General features: G+C 34.6%; 4 protein-coding genes across 5 annotated transcripts in view; all 4 read right to left on the reverse strand.

Moving 5' to 3' along the window:
• Positions 1 to 18,725, reverse strand: part of LOC143608366 (NADH--cytochrome b5 reductase 1-like) — a 28,018-nt gene extending 9,293 nt beyond the window's left edge. For both annotated transcript variants that reach the window (XM_077083416.1, XM_077083417.1), the window contains exon 1: positions 18,708 to 18,725. The gene's annotated coding sequence lies outside the window, so the exon portion shown is untranslated. The remainder of the gene's footprint in view (positions 1 to 18,707) is intronic.
• LOC143608373 (uncharacterized) lies at positions 1,982 to 5,828 on the reverse strand. The gene is made up of 6 exons (XM_077083420.1): positions 3,649 to 5,828; positions 3,465 to 3,555; positions 3,211 to 3,368; positions 3,071 to 3,122; positions 2,894 to 2,973; positions 1,982 to 2,813 (listed from the first exon to the last, which is right to left on the reverse strand). The coding sequence occupies exons 1-6, from the start codon at positions 5,620 to 5,622 to the stop codon at positions 2,100 to 2,102; spliced, it is 3,069 nt and encodes a 1,022-aa protein (XP_076939535.1). The 5' UTR covers positions 5,623 to 5,828; the 3' UTR covers positions 1,982 to 2,099.
• LOC143608409 (heme-binding-like protein At3g10130, chloroplastic) lies at positions 5,901 to 7,418 on the reverse strand. The gene is made up of 2 exons (XM_077083458.1): positions 6,949 to 7,418; positions 5,901 to 6,390 (listed from the first exon to the last, which is right to left on the reverse strand). The coding sequence occupies exons 1-2, from the start codon at positions 7,240 to 7,242 to the stop codon at positions 6,088 to 6,090; spliced, it is 597 nt and encodes a 198-aa protein (XP_076939573.1). The 5' UTR covers positions 7,243 to 7,418; the 3' UTR covers positions 5,901 to 6,087.
• On the reverse strand, positions 15,163 to 15,719 carry LOC143608445 (uncharacterized). The gene has a single exon (XM_077083484.1). It carries the CDS (start codon positions 15,705 to 15,707, stop codon positions 15,207 to 15,209), a length of 501 nt encoding a protein of 166 aa, XP_076939599.1. The 5' UTR covers positions 15,708 to 15,719; the 3' UTR covers positions 15,163 to 15,206.
• Positions 18,726 to 19,458: the final 733 nt, after the last annotated feature.

Here is a 19,458-nt window from a genome sequence, read left to right on the forward strand (position 1 = left end):
TTATTAACAATTTACCATCTCATGGATTTTTAATCCAAAGATGAAACTACCCAAAATCATCCATCTTGAATTAATCTCAATCAAACAAGTTAATTTGTGAGGTTCTTCTCTCATCTAAAATAAATGGTTTTAAAATGCTTTGACAATATTTGAGATGAGTCATTTCTTAGTTTAGTATTTCTATTATCGACATAACTTAATAAAAGAATATGTGATTCGTGTAATGTGTCACATTAAGCATGTATAGGTTTTGTTTTAAAACGATTAAAATATCATACTTACTAATAAATAAACTATTTGTTAGTCATCTTTACAAATATGTGATTATTATAGTTTTAATATAAAGATGAATGATATTAGAAATAATTGAGAGATTTTACTATTTTAGCATGAACATGAAGAGGAATATCTTTTCATATTGGATTTTATGGTTAACTAGTTTGAGGCCCGTGTATTACACGGGTAATTGTTGAAAATTTTAAACTTTGACCATGAAGTGAAATACAGTAAACAAATTGATTATATATTATTAATACAATTACAATTTAATTAAAATTACAGAAAGTACATAACTAAGATTACACAAATATGTTACAAATAGGTAAAAACTTCCTTTTACACTACATTTGTGATTGTATTAGCAGGTATACATTGTTTATCAAAAATCAAAAATTTTAGTTCATGTCTGCTTGTAACTTTTAATAAAGTAACATATAAGCCTGCTTATAACTCTTAATATAGCTATATCTAGTTGTCCGTGTGACAAAAAAGATTTTCCAAGTACAAACCAACTCTAGATAAATGATAATATATATCAATGATACTAATAAAAAAAATATTCATACACATAAAATATCATAGCTTTTGATCAATTAATATGATGTCATTTAAGAGCATCTTCTTATGTTTATAAAAAAAAACATGATTATCACAAAAACAATAAACCTGAACTTTGATGATATAATTATCCTTAGAATCTTTACAATTTGAAATTGATTGATCATGATAAATTTGTTGTCATTAATATTCCGTGTATGACAAATTTTTAATTAACTTTATATTTTACAATTAAAAATTGTATAATCAAGCAACATAAAAACCAAAAATTTAAATATAACAAAATGATTTGTTTATTTCATATGAATGTAATTGTTAGGAAAATGAAAAATACATACTAACATTAAGACCATGTTCAAATAATAGTGTATTCTGAGTTAAAAGAATATTAGAAGATTTAAAGTTGCATAAAATGAATATGTGATTCTTATTTATAATCGTTGAAAGTAGGGCTGCCACTTTTACACGTAACATGAAACCCAACCGAGAAAAACCCGTATCTAAACCTAAACTAACTTGACCCGAGAAATTCGAACCCAAGAAAATACTAACCCGAACCTGAACCAAAGTAATTCGGGCTGGTTCTTGGGTCCGAATTCTAGGTTTCGGGTCAACCTGAAAACTTTTAGTTTTAAAATCATATGTATTTTTAGGTATTAAAGGTTAAGCCTTAGCCGTTGACGTTATTATAATTTAGTCCAAGTCGATTGTTCTCATTCAACATATTATGAATCAAATGTTTACTGTTTATTATTTTGAATATAAACCATAATAAACATTTTAATTAATAATTCAAAATTCACTAATTGTCTCTTGTCAATCCATTTGGAGAATACTTATTATATGTAGTAATGGATTTAGTTTGAATAAACCTAATATTTTAATGTCATATATTGAAATGACTTAAAAGATAATGACCATATATGAAAATTTGTTGAAAAAAGGGTGAGAAGGGCTATGATATTGACAAGTGGCAAAAGGGTAGTCTTTTATTAGAATACATAGATTATCATTCCCGAAGTCATTTAGATTAATACGTAATTTTGTTACTTTGTATAGTTGGTAATTTTGGGCTATGATTTTGTTATGGGAATTTTAGACCTATATAAATACTTCTATATAGATTGTATGGTTTATCAACTTGATTATAACTTCAAAAAAAAAAAAAAAAAAGAACTAGTGAATGTTCACAAACTAATTAATGTACCTCACCCTATATGAATCATAAACCTACTACATGCAAGCTAAACTCAAATGAGATCTTAAAACAGATTCCCAACCTTAACAGGCAACCCAACATTCTGATAAACTCTAATCTCACCATCCAACCCTGCGGTCACAATCACCAACCCCCACGCCGTCGAGTGGGTATTGTTGTTTGGAGTCGCACCAGCGGACAGCAACGAAACATCATCATGCTCACCGACACTTGTGTTGGTATTAGAAGGCTGCTCCGAGTCCTCGTTAGTACCCTTTTTTGGTACTGGTGGCAGCTGTGATGATTTCTTAGCTTGCACATTATCGTCTGCAGAAAGCGGACCAGACCGTTTAGGGTCACATTTGGGTTGCGGTTCGTTGTCTAATCCTTGATGTTTGTTGCTTCCATGCCACGGTACCGCAACAGTAACGTCTGTACATATAAAGTGTTCATAAGAAGTAGTGGTCACATATTTGGGCTTAGCAGTACCACTACTGTTTTTTGGTTTTTCATGTTTCCAAATGAATACGTGTGAATCTTCACTTGCACAAATTACATACTTCCCATCTGCACTATATTGAGCTGAAAATTGACTGCTTGTATTTTTATAACCTGTAACATAAGAATATATTAATACGTATTCAACATAACTACGCTTTTCATGAATGGAGCAAAATGCAACACCTATGAGTTTCTCAACGACATGTATCCCGTCTATGATTCTAATTCGAGAATCAGCAGAAGTAATCACCACCTCAGACGGGTTCAAAGGAGAAAACTACATGTCACAAGATTAGGTGGATTTATATCTATAATCTATATCAAGTTAATAAAATGTAACATCAAAGTTAATGTCACCTGAAAACTAGTTAGCTTTTTCGGATCCACTACCACTTTAGTATGCAACTCAATTTGATCCTTTTGTTCTAGCTTGCTATCTAAATGATCAAGACACATGATAAATTTGTTACTATATTTATTTGTAACATTTTTGTTATATGTTTAATGAAAGAATGAGTAGTTCATACTTCATACCTTCAGTACTATACGACTTACAACAGCCATTGTGTAATCCAACAATCGCACCCTTGAATAGTTATGATTAGTTAACGACTTGAAATACGCATATACATTGCAAATTAGGTAATAATGTGATATCTTAAGGATTGACATACTTGGCCATTAGGATAATAACCTACAGCAGTTATCATGTCACTAAAATCGTTCCAATTGACAACTTTCCGACTTGGTATGCTCCATATCCTAACCTTTTTGTCTAACGAACCGCTTATGAAGTAATCATCATTCGTTGGATTGAACTGTATACAAGTCACTGCCATAAATATATGCTTGATAATCAGGGACACTTTCTTGAAATTACTAGATCATCATAAACTAAAGAATATATGTATATAAGTTATGTGTATACCATAATCGCTATGTGCAAACTGTTTCAAACAGTTCTTCGTCTCGATATCCCATAATCTTACAGTTTTGTCCATTGAAGATGAAAGCAGCAGCTGCCCACAAAGATCTTAAGTTTCTGTTTAAAAATGTATACATATATTTTTTTATATAAAATCATCATAAAGCAGGATGGGAAACTAATTAACCTTAGATCTTGACCAAGATAGGTCCAAAACATCATCTTGGTGGCCATTGAATGTGCAGACAGGTTTTTCTGATAGGCCAAACATACTTTCGGGCACCCTTACATACTCGGGAACATCCGGTTTCTTTTTATTATTCTTTGATTTTTTCTTCTTCTCTGCGGTTGAACCATCGGGTAAAGGTGGCCTGTTATCAGGGGTCCCTGAACCAGCCTTGTCATCTCCTGACCGCATCGACTGAACATCGCATTCTTGCACTTCCCAAACATGAATAACTTTATCTTCGCCACCAGATGCTAGATACTGTCCATCAGAACTAAATCTCATTGTCCAAATCGACCCGTCGTGAGCCTCGATTTTCTGACATAGATGCAATGCCGAGAATTCTTTAAACGGTTTTCCATAAGCTTTAGCTTTAACCCATCCTGAACTCACGTTCTTTTCGGTAGAAGTTGTCGGTTCTACACTCGCTTTGTGCTGTCCACTCGTTTGTGAAGACAATGGTACAGCAGCCGTTGTGGTGGTAGTGGTAGCAGTAGCAGTAGCAGTAGCAGTAGCACTAGCGTCAGTAGTTACACTTTCATCCTTTTGATCTTTTTCTGTTATTTCTCTTTTCTCTTTTTCTGTTTTTTCCTTTTCTTTTGGTTTTTCTGTTTTATCTTTTTTCTCTTTTTCTGTTTTTGATATGCTCATTGAACCTCTTAGGTTCTTCAAAAATGAAGCCCCTTTCTTCTTACTATATCTAAAGCTCTTGCTAAGATAAGAGTTAGTCATGGCTAATTTGCCATTGATACCCTCATTTCTCTTGCGGCTCGTTCTACGCATTAATTCTTTCACAACCGGTGAATGCCCAACCGTATTCTCAAACTCATCCATTGTGAGTTGCTTTCCGGTTTGTAGATCACTAACCTTATTCCACATGCCCTCATCATTATACTCTTTTACTACAAATTCCTTCCCGGTATCTAGATTCTTGATCAAGAAGAAAGAATCCAATTGTGCACTAGAGGTTGCTCCCGGGTCATTGTTGTTCTTGTTATTGGTGGTAGATCCCATGGAACGTTTTGGTAGCTTAGTGTTCGGGGTGTAAACTCTAAGAACGTTGGCATATTGACATGATAGTCCCACGGATGGTGCTACAAGTTCCGATGATGTCCTCGTAAGGCGTTGTTTTGATACTGATCCAATCATATCCTCTTTTCGTAGTTTTGTGTTGAAGGAGCTTGTATCTATATCACTATCTGATCTAGAACGGTCTAACAAGGTAGGCACAGACAAAATCTGAGCCTGAACTTCAGCCTGAACTTGAACATGAGGTTGTTTTGGTTCAGGTTCAGGTTCAGGTTCAGGTTCAGGTTCAGGCCGAGGTTGTCGCCCTGGTTGTGGTTGAGGTTGAGGCTTAGGCTTAGCCTCAACCTCAGTTTTAGCATGTGGTTGAGGCTGAGCTTTAGTTTCATTGCGTGACTGCAACTCAGGCTCAGCCTGTCTTGATTCCTTCACACTAGGTGGTGATTCTTTTACCGATGAATCCACCACATTTGGTTTTTCATTAGATTCGGTCGTGTCTATAGGAGTAACAACAGGTTTTATCGAATCCAGTCTTTTCGTATACACTTTATTAAGTTTGTTGTTAGTTGTGCTAGATAACCTAGCAAAATCTTTATTGCTATTCAACCCCATGCCTTGTAGGAGCCTCCTTCGCCTATCTGTTATCGACTCGGGTGCCACCATCCACATGTCATATTGACCCTTAGAGAGCATGGCATTTTGCGGTTCCTTGATCGAATTCGAGGCAAGGTTGTAAGAGAAAGACACGCGACTATCGTTGCTGCCACCTTCGTCGCCAGGTAACGGCATGTCAAGAGGGACAACCACCGAGAGACGGTTGGTGCTTTCGAAGAATTCATCATCGTCCGCATTGAAGTCATCTAAGTCGTCCCAATTCATCGTCACAGTTCTCCCCGGTCTCCGCTCCATTTTCACACATTTCTTGAACGACAAAACCTTGGATTTGGATTAGAAAACTTGTGTATGTTTTTGTGTTTGGGTTAAAAAAATGTTTTTGTTCTTAGAGGAATGAGAGGATACGAAAAAGGGAGGGAAGTGGAAGAGAGAAAATGAAGGGGGTACATATACATGCATGATTATCTTGTTTATATTGTGGCTGGCTTAAAATCATCCAAAAAAAAATATAAAATTATCACATTGTGGTTACTAGCATATTAATGTTAATTATAATGATCATATCAAAATAAGTTAGTATGTTAATTTCATAGATGGTTGTAGTTTGAACAACCCAACTACTAATAACAAATTCATCATATAGATAAAAGTAGCTAGAAAACATGAATCACTCAAAATTGATACACAACCAATTTATGAATTAAGCTAGCATCGAATAAATACTATCATTATGAAATCATATCACACAACTTCATATATTCATTCCACCGGAATCATAACTTCATTAGTCCTAAACACCGGCAACGTCCACGGCGGATTATACCTCGCCAACACGAACTCACCGGTAACTTTGAACCCATCTCTCTCCAAATCATTCTTCAACTTGTCCACCTTCTCCTTCACCACCTTCTCACTCGCCACCCCGCTAAACCCCACCACCCCATACTTCCTCTCCCCCTCCTCCTTTATCACCACCCTCTCATCCACTGGCACCGGCGCATCCTCCGCCTTCTTGTACTTCTCCGGTAATATAAACCGCATCGTCACTCTTTCACCACTTTCCTTCATAAAGTTAATTAGAAAATTATAGATAATTATCAAGCTTGCATTAATTACTTCAATTGTTTTTATTATTTTATCAGAGTCCAAGTCTAAACGTGTTTATATTTAAGGTCGTCTTGTGGGTAAGCTAAATCATGCCAAAACTTTAGTTTTACATGTGCTCCTTTTAAAATGGAAGTTTGTATTATAAGTTTTTAAAAGTAAGTTCTTTTTTTTATAATTGGTAGCCTAATGTTGGGCAACAATCTAAGGAGGAATGTCTCATATCTATTATCACTATGTATCATCTATCATTCTTAATTCTTAGATACTCTCAAATGCTATACAAGCATTAAAAAAAGGAAAAAAATAACAGAGAAAAAAAAAAGCCATAACATTTTAGTTGGTTAAAATACGTTGTGCCGACCCTGTTTATATTTAGCTATATGTAACGCGTCATAATCGCGTCATAATAATTGTTGCGACCAAGTTTTAAGTTATTTTCTTAACTAATAGAACTAGACATTTTATTTCAAAATAAATCGTTTTACTCAAATACGTTTATATATATCAACTCACCCCACCACCGTGAGTTATCACTGGTGCAGTCATGTCTATCTTTTCCGCCTTGGTTATCACGGGTGCAGTCATATCAATCTTCTCCGTCTTCGTGTTACGTGGGTTGCCAAGTGCACCGATGTAGTTTGCTAATATGGAAAACCCGCCGTCTTTGTTTCCTTTGAGTTGTGATGGATCGTAGGTGACTTCAGCTGCCACCGACGGTGAGTATTGACGTATCTCGTAGTCAGGGGTCGACTGGAGGACTTCATATTTAGGTGTTGCCACCGTGATTTTGCCGAAAACCATACCCATAGTTGATAATAAGTTTCCTGAATGCTAATTAATTATGTTGAGTAGCTAGCACGACCAACAAACATGTGTTGTTGAGTTTGGGGTTGGGAGGGTAAAGTGTAGAAAACATGTGAACAAGTGGTGAGGATTGAGCAATGTTGTGTGGAGTTCATCATACCACGTGAGTGTCTTTTTATTCTGTGGGAGACATTTGGCTTTTGTTTTCACATAGCATATTTATATGAGAGGATTTTAGACTATGAAATAAAAACTTTATTTTTCTCGGTGTTAGACTAACTCCGATGCAGTGCTCATAAGGTTGCCCAAGATGATGTGGAAAGTGTCCAAGTTTTCAGGCTCCATTGGAGCATATCCAAAGGGAAGAGAGGCCCTTACCCACTTGTTTCGGTTCTTGTGTCAAACTTAATAAAAAAAATACTTTAATTTAAATATTGTGTGTAGTGTGTAGATGATGAGGTGGAAATTAAAGAGAATAAGGATATTTGTAGGGTTGAAATAAAATTGAGGTTTTTAAGGATTTGTAAAAATATTATGTGGCAGATGACGTGGCGGTTAAGGGCTCAACTAGCATTGTGGATGGTCTTAGTAATTTGAGTTACCAAGGCCTACTCTACTATTAATGTTGCAGAGGTCGTTATCAAAGAAGTCGACTATGAGTTACGAGTACTCAATCTAGTAGGAAAGTATTCAAACACAGTTAATTATAAAGAAATTATATTTTGGAAACTCGTATTTATGTCAAATATCATACCATGATTAGGCGGTTCACTATGGGCGTTCAAAGTGGGAGGGTTGAAGGGGCGATTTTGGAAGTTAACACCGCGGAGGAGCGTTGGTTGGGGAGGGGGGGTCATCAGGGCTATAGGGGTGTTTTTGTGGGCCCTCTACTTTTCATTCTTACTTTCTCTCACACACACGCACATAATATCTATAGGTGTGTATATAATGTGACGATAAAAGGGACTTTAAACTACAGCGGGACATCACGAAGAAGAGCTTCGATTACTATATTGGAGTGGGTGATGCTACACGTGACATATGTGCCATAAAGAGGGTATTACAACAAAAGTGGTTTAGTGGTTGCACAATCCCCCCCCCCCCATAATGTCCCTAGGAGAGCGGTGTTTGTGACGCTATGGGCAGCAATAACGCCCCACTACACATACTTTCATAATCATAAGTTACTAATATTTATAATATAATACGTTAACATAAACGTAAATCAAAGGACTGAATATTTAAATACTAAAGTATTTTAAAAGTTAATATTGTAGACATATAATAACTTAATTATGGTATTCTTTAATATCTTTATAAAAAATAGTGAAAATCCAACAAAAATCAAGGAAAACAGTTAAAATATGACTTGACCGAGTTGTCCGAGTTTGACCAACTAGGTCCAACTCGGAGTTGAAGATAATCACCTTGGTATCTTATCAAGTACCCAAGACTCGGCCACCTAAAACAATTTCTACAACAGTGCCTACACCAACAAGTTAGATAACAGTTTGTTTTTTGAAGAATAAAATATGCTTCAAATATCTTAGGTTTTGTTTGTTTTTTCTGAAAAAGGTCTTTGCAACCTCTTTTGTCTGTACTGCTCTTATCACGTGCAGACATTGCCATCTGCATACTGTTTGTTATCTCAAAGACGTTTCATTAAAAAAAAGGTCTGCGTAAGCTCTTCTTGGTGCAGATATGGCCCATACATTTCTGAGATCTTCTAAGGTCTACAGACGGTTAAAACACTACACTCTATCAACACACAATGTTCACCACAACCACTTAGGGTGTTCATCGGGTCAACCCGATCGGGTTTCGGGGTTAATCGGGTCGGTTACTCGGGTTTTTCTTAAGAAATATCTAACCCGAAACCCGACCCTTTTAAGGTTCGGGTTAGTCGGGTTCCGGGTTAGTCGGGTTAATTGGGTTGACCATGTTACTTTATAATTTGAAGTTGATTTTTATGCTTGTAACTCGTTGGTTGTAAAATTTCTTATTCCACTCAATTTTTAATTTCCTTCACAAGTAATTATCTTATAATTACATATACGTTTGTAAACGAACCGAACAGACATGAACAGAGGCATGCCCGTGTTCGTTCGTTTAACTTTAAACGATACGATCACGAACACTTAATCAAACAAATCTGTGTTCATGTTCGTTCGTTAAAAAATGAACATGTTCGTGTTTTTTTATGATCGTTCATTTAAAATATTAACGTTCACGAACATTAATGAACACAATTAAACAAAGATAAATGAACTTGAAGGAATATGCATACATTAACAAACACATACATACATAAACAAACATAAATGAAATTTAAATGAACACAAATATAAACATATTAAGGTGATATAATTTCTAAATGCAAATAATATTTAACAATTTTCTATTAATATGTATAGGAACGTGAAATAACATAAACAAACTTAAATGAATGATCATAAACGAGTGTTTACGAATATTGATGAATGAGTGAAACATTTGTTCCTGTTCATTCATTTTATAAAAACTTCCGGTCTAACGGTTCATGAACAAGCAAAAAAATAATTAACTCCTCTATAAAACTTTATGTATTGACTTTTTAGTGCTTATTTCACATTTTCATTATTGTATTTGAAGTAAAATATAATCACTAATCGGGTTATTCGGGTTAACTCGAAACCCGATTATTTTCCAAAAATAAACCCGAAACCCGACCCTATTAACAATTCGGGTTATTCGGGTCAACTCGAATAACCCGATTAATACTTTTTGACCCTATTTAACCCGACCCTAATTAGCTTATTCGGGTTCGGGTCGGGTTAATCGGGTTCGGGTATTTTGGACACCCCTAACCACCACCACCAAACGTTCGCCATCGCCGCCATCCACCCACCGTTTGCCATCATCACCCACCAACCGTTTGCCATCACCACCACACACCGCCCACCACCACTGTCCACTGTCCACCAGATGTCTGCATATATGGTACGCAAACTACATACATTTTACCTCTTAAAAATCAAACAACACCTTAGTTGACATAATATGTGTTATAGGAGTACATCTAGAACATGAAATTCTGCTTAAAAAACTAATTCTAGATGATATTTTTGTTATTGTTAGTACGAATACATATTTAATCTTTGGCTTCGCTTAAAATCTTAATACAAAGAAAGTATTTTGGCTTAAAAATCTCCCTGAACTTGGTTCAACATATTTACTCCAGCAATAAAAGGATATGAATTACGACAAAGCAACTGCGATCATATGCTCTTCATTAAACAAAGAGGTAAGCGTGCGTGTTGTTTAATTATATATATTGATGATATGATCATTATAGGAAACAATGAGGATGGAATGAAGAGGTTGAAGACACATTTGTTCACATAATTCAAAATGTTAACTTAGAAAGACTTACTTTCTTGGAATTGAGGTACTAAGGTCAAAACAATGACACTTACATGTCAAGAGAAATATATTCGTAAAATTTTAGCGTCGACATGATTGATTGATTGTAAACCTACTAACACCCCAATGATGGTAAATCATTAACTCATATAGTCGAATAAAACTAATTGACAAATAAAGAAAGATACTGATACTGGGTGGGTAAAGTGTTATACCTCTCGCTTACTCATCCAGATATTGCTTATGCGGCTGGGGTAGTCAGCAAGTTTATGCTTAAACCTCAAGTAACTCACATATATTGAAGCAATATGGATGACTATCAGATACCTCAAAGCGACAACGGGTCATGGGTTCACTTTCAACCAAATAAATATCTAAAGGTCCAAGTGTATATCGATGCAAACTGGGTATGAGATAAAAAAGATCAAAGATCAACATCATGTGCTACTCTAGTTGGAAGCAATCTAGTTACATGGAGAAGCCAAAAACGAAAGGTGGTAGCATTATCCATTACAGAAGTTGAATTCTAAAGGATTGCAAGAGGCAAGGAGGAGGTACTATGGATACATAAACTTCTAACTACGATCGGATTTCCCTAAACCAAAGTTGGTGGGATCATGTGTTATAACAAAACTGCAATACAAATTTTAGAGAATCTGGTTCATCACGACCTTACAACATTTATGAAGGTTGATAGGTACATCATCAAAGTAAACCTTGATGCATGGATTATAGAGTTGTCGTGCTCGATCATAAGAACAGTTAGCAGATATGTTAACAAAAGTTGTTAAAGAAAAAATCTCCCATTTACTATAGTCTTGACATGTTGAGCATTGGAGATCCTATTACTTAACTTGAACGGGAGTATACATCATTTCCTGTTTCACCTTGAGGATTGTTGTTCGTATATCAACATTATTTCCAACCAGTTATTTCTTGATTGTATTTCCTTATTTTAGCCTTTGGCTTTCTACTATTTATAATGCACACTTCTCTTTGTAATTAATATCAAATCAACTATCAATATAAGATATAATTATGTAAAATAATGAAAACCCCATAGGTGTAATATATTATTGATCAACTATATATAGGAGTACAATTGAGATAAATACAAGGAAACATAATCAAATACAATCTCCTAATTATGGTAACACTATTATACTAAAACTCTAATAATATGTTCTTCTACAATATTCTTAAACATTCCCCCGCAGTCAGAGCGGTATCGGACGCTCAGACTGGAGCGCAAAGCTTGTGAAGATATACGACCGGCTGTCACGTAGATCAGGAACTCGATCGGTTATAGGATCTAAGAAGATCACTGGTGGCATGACCGTGGTCAGGCGGCTAAGCATGATGACAGGAGCTTCGGCTCCGATGACAGGAGCTATGATTGAGTCGGCCAAAGCAACGACTTGACAGCAAAGAAAAAAAATTATATATTACGAAGAATAAAACCAAATAAATAAAATCTAATAATATATAAAAATATATTTTCTTTTACGAAATAAAAAACTAAGCTAAAAGGAAAAAAAAAGTAAAATATGGAAACAATTCCCGAAGGATAGCAAAAAAGAATAATAAATAAATAAATAATAAAAACTATAAGTTTTTTTTATGTTTCACGAGAAGAAAGAAAAAGAAAAAAAAACAAAACAAAAACTAAATAAAAAATGAAAAAAAAAAAGAAAAGATAAATGTCGAGAAGGTAAAACAAATATATCAAAAAGAAAAAAAAGATAATAAAAAACCAATAATTGAAAATCAAAAGTGGTTCTCCAGATTTAAAACGTGGTAACACATGTGTTACGCTCGGAACCGAAACATAGAACCGGATAGTTGGCGGCGCATGAGAAAGCAGTGGCTTTTACTTTTGTCGGTAGGTGTGTCAGTGTTAGATAAAAAGTGGCGACCAAAGATAGACCGTAGACCCTTAGTCTATGGCGGCGGTAGATCGTAATCTACACCGGCGGCCGAAGCCAATTATATATATATGTACAAACGTCCCCGGGGTAGGACGAGAACGGGAAGAAGAGAAAGATTTAGGCTAGAACCTTAGGCTCTGATACCATGTAGAATAATGAAAACCCCGTAGGTGTAATGTATTATTGATCAACTATATATATGAGAACAATTGAGATAAATACAAAGATACATAATCAAATACAATCTCCTGATTATGTTAACACTATTATACTAAAACTCTAATAATATGTTCTACAATATTCTCTAACAGATTCAACTGAAAATACTTTTAACTTACTAAATGTCGTTTCTTTTCTTTCTTTTTTGATTAAATAAACTTTCACTTAGCAGAATAATCGTCACTTATCTGTGATACATTGGTGAACATGTTGTCACTTGAAGAGGTAGGTCCCAGCAGAGCCCAGTTGGACCCACAGGACTCACCTTGAAGAGAGACGTCTGCGCAGAAACCAACTGGATCCGCAGGACCCACCATGCTCAGAGACGTGACGTCCTTACGCGCAGTACGCAAGCTGTTCCCGCAGGAAATGCCTCCCAATGGTGAAGTACTCCGCCTGTTCCCGCAGCTGCGGATACAAGCCATCAGGGAAGGCCACCCGCGCAGCAAGGCTACACGCACAAGGCACTTAGCTCTCAATAATTCAGTAGTCACCTGAAGGAATGAGCAAAGCCGGGAACAATCCCGCACAAAGGCGGGAGGGGGAATACTCCCGCCCAAATGAGCCAGTCCGTACGATACTGGAAGATCTTTTGTACTGTACCTGACGAGGTATGGGTAAAAGATCTGACCAGAGATACGACAGCCCATTGACAACAGTATGGCGAGCAGCATGCTCTTGTACTGTATGTCACTATTAGCCGCTACCTACTCACCAACTCCTGTCATACCACGTGCATAGCCTGCAGTTGGTGGAAAAGGAATAGTACACAGCAGGCCTGGTCACTGTCAGCCGCTGCCTACCTACCAACTACCAGCATGGCACGTGCGTAGGCCACAGTTGGTAGAACTGGAATACTATTCAACCGGCTATACCCTCTTGGAAACCTACCTTCGGCTATAAATACCCCAAATGGTATGATCATCTCATCTTGTATCTTACATCTTATACCTGATATCTGCTCTAGCAATCTCTTAATATACACTTATATTCAAGAGCAATCTAGTCTGATTCTCACGCCGGAGGGTGGTCACAAGGAGGTACCCCCCCTTCTCAGTGACGAGCTCACGGTGTCTGTTTTGCAGGTTATCAGAAGAACCATTTTTGCCGGGTCTAACCCCTCGTGGGAAACATCTATTTAACCCCCAGATTATCCGTAATCTGCCCGGGGTCGATTAGTGTTTCTTCATCACTAATCATCAATTGATAGTCCACACACTTGTAGTATTACTCAAGCTCGGATCCTCCTTGGATTCTTTTCTCTGGGACATATCAGTGATCCTTTGATTTGTATTGATACTCTCGACCATCAACAATTTATGTTAACGATTGTATGATACCATATCAAACCACAAGGAATATTATTATTTAGTGGAAAAAGGACATTACAAGAACCTATTATTATTATTATTATTATTATTATTATTATTATTATTATCAAGGGCGAAGCTTCATTGAGGCCCGGGTGGCCCCGGCCCCCCCTGTTTTTTTGCGCAGTAGTGTAAATTTACCCGTTTTCGGTCGAAATTTTTTATTCGTTGTGTAAGTTTAGCCTTTTTCGGTTGAAAATTTGAGCCCGGCCCCCCCTCGTTTGTGAAAGTTTGTATACATTTTGAGCTCGGCCCCCGCGGTGCCTCAGTCCAAGCTTCGCCACTGATTATTATAGGCTAAGGTGAATCTGATGAACAATTAGAGACTTGCACAAAATCACAGAATCATCTCGATCTACAGGAAATTTAAAAGTCCAACTTAATCGCAACACCTTACCGATCAAGTAATCGTTTTAATACTAGCAGCTTCACAAAATTAACAGGCTCAACAAACTTTTTATATAATTAAAATTAACAAGGTGGAATTAAAGTTATAAGCATGCTGCTGTTAATAACTCGTACGAAACTCTTAGTTCACATTCACAAATTAAGACTTTTCATTTGCATAAAAAAAGGTTCTAGCTATGAAAGGTTCAATGTCTTTTGAGAAAGGCATACGGACATATATGAAGACTGGAGATCTTGTTTTAACTAGTCAAATGAACATCATGACCTTACCAGCTTGATCTATCTAAAAAATTGGATTATGAAAAGTTATATAATAGATAATTTAGCTTGGATGCTATTGCATTATTATGTTTGTAGACTTTCATAACTAGAATTATCTTATTATAATCTCAAGAAAATATCATTCATCAATAATATTGTTTCAATTCTCTTTTATTATTCAATTATAATATGATCATGATTTCTCCATGATCAACATGCATGAGAACATGTAATACAAGAAACTAAAGAATTACAAAAGTGAGTAGCATATTATAAAAATATTAAGTATACTCGATCAAATATAGCATTTAGGTTATATAAAAGAGAGTCTTTAACAAGAGTGTGATGAACCTGTTTTGAATCTCTTATCATATCACTTTCACCATCCTTCGTCTCGCATAACACGATCTCTAGAAGTTGTGTTAGAATCGATCCCTAGCCGTAGCTCGAGGTCAACTTCTTTTGGTGACGACGGTAAAGAAGAAACCTTAATCTTTCTGATACTAGAATTATCACTTGTAGATGAAGGCTGATCCATACACAAAGATAGTTGCAATAGTGGTTTCTGATCATCACTGTTAACACCATGATCATCTTTCTTTCTAGGATGTTCATGACTATTTGCTTCACTGACTTCAACTTGATCAACTGAATCCATGTTCATAGCATTTGTAGTAACTAGGGTTTCTTGGATTGATTCTTGTAACCTAGCCCTATCTCTTCTATGAACATTCATGTGACCACCTAGTGCTTGTGCATTTGAAAACCCTCTTTTGCAGAAAGTGCATGAATAAGACCTACTTTCTTGCACAAAATCTCCATTGTTAGTGCTTGCTAAATCTTGTGAAGGTGTTGTATGTTCAAGGTTTTTTATTTCCATACCAAATTTCTAAAGAGAGAGAGGTTCAAATTTCTAAGTACTCTGAATCAAGGTGTTGAGTTTAACAGTGGACTTTTACGTCCTGTTCTTGAGTTTTTTTAAAGGAGGAAAAGGAAAGGAAAACTAAGGATAGTTAAAAAATGTGTGTTCTTGAGTTTTTTTTAGGATGGAAAGGAAAGGAGTAGGAGAAGTTAGGAAGGATTAAATTAATGTATTTCCCAATAAGTTATCATCCCAAAAATTGGATGATTACTAAGGATAACTAGTTTTTAACATAGTTATCATTTCCTTTCCTTTCCTTAAATTTCCTTCCAACTCAAGAACACACCTAATTAAAAAAAATTCTCTTCCCTTCCCTTTCCTTTTTTATCATTCCCTATTCTTTCATTTTCTTTCCTTGGTTAAAAAACTCAAGAATTTGGCGTTAGTATTAAAATGCAAGGGACATGGTAGTTATAGATGCCTGCTTATTGGAACACTTGCATGCGCATGGTTTCATTAATTATTCCATCACCATCTTGGAGTTTTTTTTTTAAAATAAATTACAATCTAAATTCCTTTTAGATATATACAAGTTATATGATACCATAATCTATTCAATAAATATAATCTTTGTCGGCCAATTTTTAATTTAAACGGTTATTTAAAAAAAGTAGGATTAAATAATTTGAAGTGTATTTGAATAATGAATAAGCATGTTGTGATATGGTACTCAATTGTAAGGAAAAGCCATAACTATCTCTTTCAAACATGAGGTTAGTAGCCACGTTGAGATTTTTTATTCCTTGTACTTTGCCCGGCAAAGGAACCCAAAATTTTAAAAGGCAAAAAACTATGTCTTAAAAATATGTCTCAAAGATAAGGATAGGGACAAGGCCACAAGGGTATAATTAACTTGTAGAGATATGTCTTAGTTAAGTATGATAAAATATTAATTGCTTAAAGTCATATTTTGTTAGTTGAAAATTTAATTTTTTGGAATTAAGTTTGACTGTTCAATTCAATATTTGTAAACTCATCAGGTCACGAATAAAGAGCGTCATTTGTGAACTTTAAAGATCAACTAATTTAAGTATGGCTGTTGAATAAAAAGATATATAATATATATAGTCGTAAAAAATGGCAATAGTCATGCATGTAATATAAGGTTGGCTCAACCTTTTCCAAAACCCAAGAAACACAAAGATGATTAATTTTAGAGTACGACGTCATTTTCATTCTCGTTGTTTTGTAAATAATGTGAATTTAGTTTACAAAGTTTAATTTTTGCATATAAATCATTCATGTTTCCTAGTTTTTACCAATTACATCTAAATCACTAACCCTGTTAAATTTAATCGTTAAGTTAATGATATACATGTTTTTTCACTCTTTCTTTATAATAAGACTTATTTCAGTGAACTGCGTTTTTCGTTCATGTGGTCTGTCCAAATATGCGGTTTTAGTCAAGTAGTTTCAAGTTTGCAATTTCTTCCCTATTGTTTAATTTCACTAGCAAGTAAACCTGAATTTCCTAATCTCGTTAAAACTTGTTTAAACCAATCAGTGTGCCCTTCATGTAAGGCGCGGTTTTGTTCCTTCTTTTTTTTTCCTTTTTTCCCAAATACACCCCAGCCCCTCGCGTGAAAGAGCTTGTGAATTAGGATTGAAGTTTATTTGGGGAGATAAACAAAAAAACTGGTCGTCAAGTGAGGGGCACGCGGATGGGTTAACGACCAGACTTAACGAGGTTAATAAATCCGAGTTTAATTGAAAGTGAAGTGAAACTACAAGGACGAAAATTGTAAACTTGAAACTGTTGGACTAAATCGTAGATTTGGACAAACCATAAGGACGAAAACTGCAGTTCACTGAAATTAATATTATAATAAAGAAACAATGAAATACATGTTTACCCTTGATTCAACGATTAGATTTAACTGAGTGAGTGATTTGGATGTAATTTGCAAGAGTTGAAGAACGTGAATAGTCCATATGAAAAAGAGAGGGTATAATCGGAAGCAAATATGGCGTGGCCCTTTAAGGATCTAGCATGGTACGATGACGTGATCAAGTGCTACATACTTTAGAAAGATTAGTTATTTAATTATTATTTATAGTTATATACACTTTTATTAGAAGCATGCTTTCTTACTCATGCAGCCTTCACCGGCATGCAAATGAATAAAATCCAACGAATGGCAGTCCATTAAACCTTAATGTTCCATGCGTCACTTAAAGGGTATTATAAAACTTTATATATAGCCGAATATATATCGTATCTTGATTGTATTATATTTAGAAAACATGATCAAATTCATTTTATTCTTAATATGAAAACGGTGAGAACCAATTTGTTGTTATAATTATGTTTATTTTTATAGGTGTTTGCTGCTATTTTTTGTTCGTATTTGTTAATTTTCGATTATGAGACGTTATAAATATTTGCTTATTTATATTTTGTTGTTATTATTAGATGTTTTCTTTTGCTGTTATAAGTATTTGTTGGTATATGCTGTTATTATTTTGTTCTTGATTTTGATTCTTTTGTTGTAATTTTTAGGTTCTTTTATTTATTATTATAAGTCATTGTTTATGTAGATTGGTATTGTAGTTGATATTGTTTCTTACGTTCGCATTTTTAAATAAATTAAAATTATTTCTTACATACTCATGTTAAGATCAAAATGTACATAAACTTTCCCCTTATATTTAGAAACCACCGTTTTCCCAATATAAAACTATAAAGGGTATTATATAATCAGAGCAACAAACATGCATACAACTATCTTGATTATCTACAGTACAATTGTTAATAGGTTTTTACTAACTTTTCAAAAGTACTCGTTTTCTCGTCATCCCTATGTACATTTTCCCAAACCTATATTTTCACATTATTCTTTTACATTTTGTTGTAAGGACATTATTTTTTCATACCAAATAATAATAAATGTCTTTATAAAAAAGTATTAACTATTTTACAATGCAATAAATAAATACTTTGTTGATAAAATATATTACAAAAATTAATATATATATTAAAAAGGGGATTAAATCCCTCTCACAAATTTACTATTCATTTTACTATTCACTTTTTTAATATTTTATTAATTATTATAACCACTAATTCATTAATCATAATTCCATAAAAAATTATAGTTTTTACTTCCTCTCTAATTGTTTTGTCAACTAATTAAAATATTTAACCAACAACATTTTTAAACATTAAACTTTGGCAAGTGTCGGCTTTATATAATTTATTTGTTGGTTAAACGGTTTTTTTAAACTTTGTTTTCATATTTTTTTATAGTTCGTCTTTATAATAAACGAAACTTTTTTTCATGATTTAAAAATATCTCATCATCGCATGGTTATATTCACGTTTCAACGTTTGATACCTTGCTCGCCTTTAAAATATTTTTTGGATTACTAATTTATGTTTAATAATTTGTTTTGGTACCGCTGATACGAACCGAATTTGTGTTGGTTCGCAACAGTAACATGCCGGTCTTTTTAGTTTCACATATGATAATTTGTTGTATTTTGGCATTGACAAGTTTATTTCTTTTGTTTAGTTTCGATGTCATAACTTGATACAAACTGACTTCGCATCGACTTGCAACAAGTTTATGGTTTAACGTTTTACTTATGTATTTTGTTCGATATAACGGTCCCGTCGTGAAGCACGAGTCTAAATTCTAGTTAAAATTTAATTTACAGGAGAAACTAGAATATAGTAGAAGCCGGATATGGATGAGGTGGGACACATAAA

This window comes from Bidens hawaiensis, unplaced genomic scaffold (genome assembly GCF_021521415.1).
Source record: "Bidens hawaiensis isolate Kalapana, Puna unplaced genomic scaffold, B.hawaiensis_p1.1 tig00419365_1, whole genome shotgun sequence".
Lineage (NCBI taxonomy): Eukaryota > Viridiplantae > Streptophyta > Magnoliopsida > Asterales > Asteraceae > Bidens > Bidens hawaiensis.